Raw genomic sequence first — 3,296 nt, forward strand, 5'->3', positions numbered from 1 at the left:
GACATCTCTTCTGAGTCGATTCTATTTGATTCATTTGAATTTTGACACACGAACAGCTCACGATCCACACACAGCTGAGCCACAGAAAACCAGCGCCCACTAGATGGCACTAGAGACATGTGCGCAGTCCACTGTGTGTGCATTTATGAATGGTTTGCGTCCGGTTTTCTTTTCTTTTTTGGTGTGGTTATTCTCAAATAATAGGTCTGTTAAAATAATTAAATCAAAAGAAAAACAAATATTTGGATTTCTGATATATTTATTTCTGTACAAGTGAAGGAAAATTACAATAAGCAACCACTGTATACAGAAAAAAACAGGGAAATATTTTATGCTTATGTTTTCTGATTTCTAAAACATCAAGGAAATAAATGCAAGAAGTCCCAACATACATTCTTAAGATAATTAAAGTGCAGCAAGCTTGCTTTATTGTTTCTCAAAATGTTTCTGAGCATTATTAAAACTAGCAATATTGATTTAGATATTTCATCATAAAAATCCAGAATAAATACATATTCATCACCTAACCTTTGCTACGACTATAATTAATCTATGACTGGAAACTTTACTAACAATTTTTGTTGTCAGTGTTTGGCAGCTCAGAGTTTGGGTGCAGTGCATCTCGTAGCGTATCCAGAATCTTCTGAAGCTCCTCTGTCGTCTCCTTTATTTTTGTCACAAATTTCATGGTCTCAGACTTCAGCTCTTCTGCCTGTTGAGTGTTTGAAGGCAGCAGGTTTGTTGTGTCGCTGTTATTTGACGTCTGGTCCGTCGACCCAGCGCTTTGGTTGCTGGTGGATTCTGATTCTCGTTGACTCTCTCTTAAAGCGTAATCTTGGCGGATGTTGTGGATTTCTCTAGAGTCGAGAAAAACAAAGAAGACATCAACAGCTACAAAAAGTGCAGACAAAACTCCAGTAGCTGCTTCAGCCACACGAACGGCTCTCGCAGCCTGAGCTGCAACCTTCCCAACATTTACGACTTCAATTACACGGAGAATCTCCGGAATGCCTCCCAGTCCTCGTCCAAGTCGAGCTCCAGCATTTGCACCAGGTTGTGCATTGGAAAACGACTCATCACTTGTGGAAAACTGTCTTTCTAAAGTTTCCACGGCTATTTGGATGTTTTCGATGCAGCAAACTGTGGAGGTGATTTTTTCTTGGAACTCTTTTATGAGCATTTTGATCTTTTGCCGGTTTGTTTGCTGGTTAACCATGTTTGTTATGTTGCTGGCTCCAGCTGTTACTCCTCCAGCTACTGCCGTACCGATTCCCACCCCTGTTACTATCAGAGACGCTCCGAGTGTGAACGGAGAGAGAATAAGTCCAACTACAGATGTGATTCCTCCAGCCAGTCCTATGATACCTCCTGTGAGACTGCCTACAGTTGTGTTGAAATGGACTCTTTCCAAATCATCAGCCAGGGCTCTCAGTTCCTCTAGCATCCTATAAAGTGTCTTAATAGTTTGCATGTTCTGAAAAAAAGGCAAATTTCATCAAATCTAATTTTTGTATGTTCAATGCTTTTTTTGTTTTTTTACACCCCATTTTGTTTAAAACCAGTGCCAATGTATACTTTTTAAAGCAAATTCTCTGAACAATTAAATATTTTAATAAGGTAACTCACATTTTCACGAAGATAATTAATGATAAACGGTCTGGTCAAGATCTCGCTGACAGACGGGCGATTCGCCGGATCGGTCTGAAGTGTGTCTGTTACCAGCTGACGAAGATCCTCGGAGAAGGTCGCAGGAAGAGCTTCATGGGAGGATGTGAGTATCTTTTTAACAGTCTCAACTGTGAGTATTGCAGGAAACTAAATGGGGACAAAAATTAGGAATCAGTTGTCAAAATCTTTCATCTATCAACAGGCTCAAACAAAAACAGTCAAGCTGTATTCCCACTGAGACAAAACAATTAAGCAAACACATTTGTAAAGCAGTACAAATAGAGATAGAGCGAGAGCAGCCAGGATGTTTGGTTTCATATGAACATGCTTTGGATATCATTTTTAAAAATGTATTTATTTTTCGCGAAAAAAAAGCACTTGCATCGCTTCATAAAAATTGAGGTTGAACCACTGGAGTCACATGGAGTCTTCCCTACGTTCTGGACCTTGACTGTATAAGTTGCACTGGATCTCTATGGAGGGAAGGAGACCACTCGGATTTCATTAAATATATCTTTGTTTCTGTTCTGAAGATGAATGAAGGTCTTACGCATACGGGTGTAGAATAACAGGAGGGTATGACAGAATTTAAATTTTGGGTGACCTAACCTTTTAACTGGTTAACTAATGAACTGATGCCATTTTTACTTGAGACTGCATTGATATTTCTTAATACATTATATTAAATTCCCTGCAATAAATTTGAATATCATAGTTTTAACCTTGTGAAACTCTTTCAATCTGATGAAAGGAAAATCTCACCGCACATTTCAGCATGCACAGCTCATAGATGACACATCCCAGCCTCCATATTTCACTGTGAAAGTTATTAACGGCATAGCATTAGTATTCAGTTTGAAACATATGATGAATAGCCAGTCATCATTGCAGTTTGAAAATGTTTTACGTTTTTTCCTCATAAGGTTTGTCATTCAAAATCTCAGGTGCAACATATGAAGAAGGTTCATTTTCTGCTGTTTGTCCTTCAGTGGACCTGATAGAAACAGGGAACATATGGTACAGAATACAGATCATAAAGCACACATCTACTGTATATGTATGTTTTGTATTATGCATAGAAGAGTTCCTAACAAAAGTTATGTTTTGAATTAAAGGAGCAAACAATACCGTTGATGGACCACTCCAAACTCTCCGAGACGGATGGTTCCAAATGTAGTGAAGAATATACTCTGTCATGAGAAAACAGATATATTTTGTAAGTTTGGAGAGGGTGATATTGAGTGAAAGTATTTTCTAGCAATGATTTGACTATCTGTTTCATTCTCAGGCTTTCTTGCATTTACAGTACACTGATAAACTTTTGCAACTTGAAACTGCAGAATTGTTGTTGTCTCCATGTTACTGAGGGTATGTTTAGATGACAGTGATGTACTAAAAACAGAAAACAACATTGTTAAAATTATCTCCATTTACACGGATCTGTGAAAACGACCAAAAATGCTGTATTCTGCTGCCAGGCCAGTAGTTGGCGACGCCACTTAGTCAAGAAACACCCTGTGAAAATGTAATAGGCATGAGCATGACTAGGGTTGGGTACCGAACTCATTGTGTCGGTACTACCGAGTACCGATTCACGCCAAATTTCGGTACTTGAGAACGCATCTGGG

General features: G+C 38.7%; 1 protein-coding gene across 1 annotated transcript; it reads right to left on the bottom strand.

Annotated features, from left to right (window-relative positions):
• Window positions 1-573: 573 nt before the first annotated feature.
• LOC107736793 (serine/threonine-protein kinase PLK4-like) lies at window positions 574-3,235 on the bottom strand (the record flags this gene model as incomplete). Its single annotated transcript, XM_016548143.1, has 6 exons — window positions 3,227-3,235; window positions 2,797-2,858; window positions 2,576-2,662; window positions 2,431-2,485; window positions 1,627-1,815; window positions 574-1,474 (listed from the first exon to the last, which is right to left on the bottom strand). Coding segments are annotated over exons 1-6 (1,303 nt in total), but the record flags the coding sequence as incomplete, so codon positions are not given.
• Window positions 3,236-3,296: the final 61 nt, after the last annotated feature.

The sequence above is a fragment of the Sinocyclocheilus rhinocerous genome, unplaced genomic scaffold (genome assembly GCF_001515625.1).
Source record: "Sinocyclocheilus rhinocerous isolate Xijiao unplaced genomic scaffold, SAMN03320098_v1.1 C36987377, whole genome shotgun sequence".
In the NCBI taxonomy this organism is placed as follows: domain Eukaryota; kingdom Metazoa; phylum Chordata; class Actinopteri; order Cypriniformes; family Cyprinidae; genus Sinocyclocheilus; species Sinocyclocheilus rhinocerous.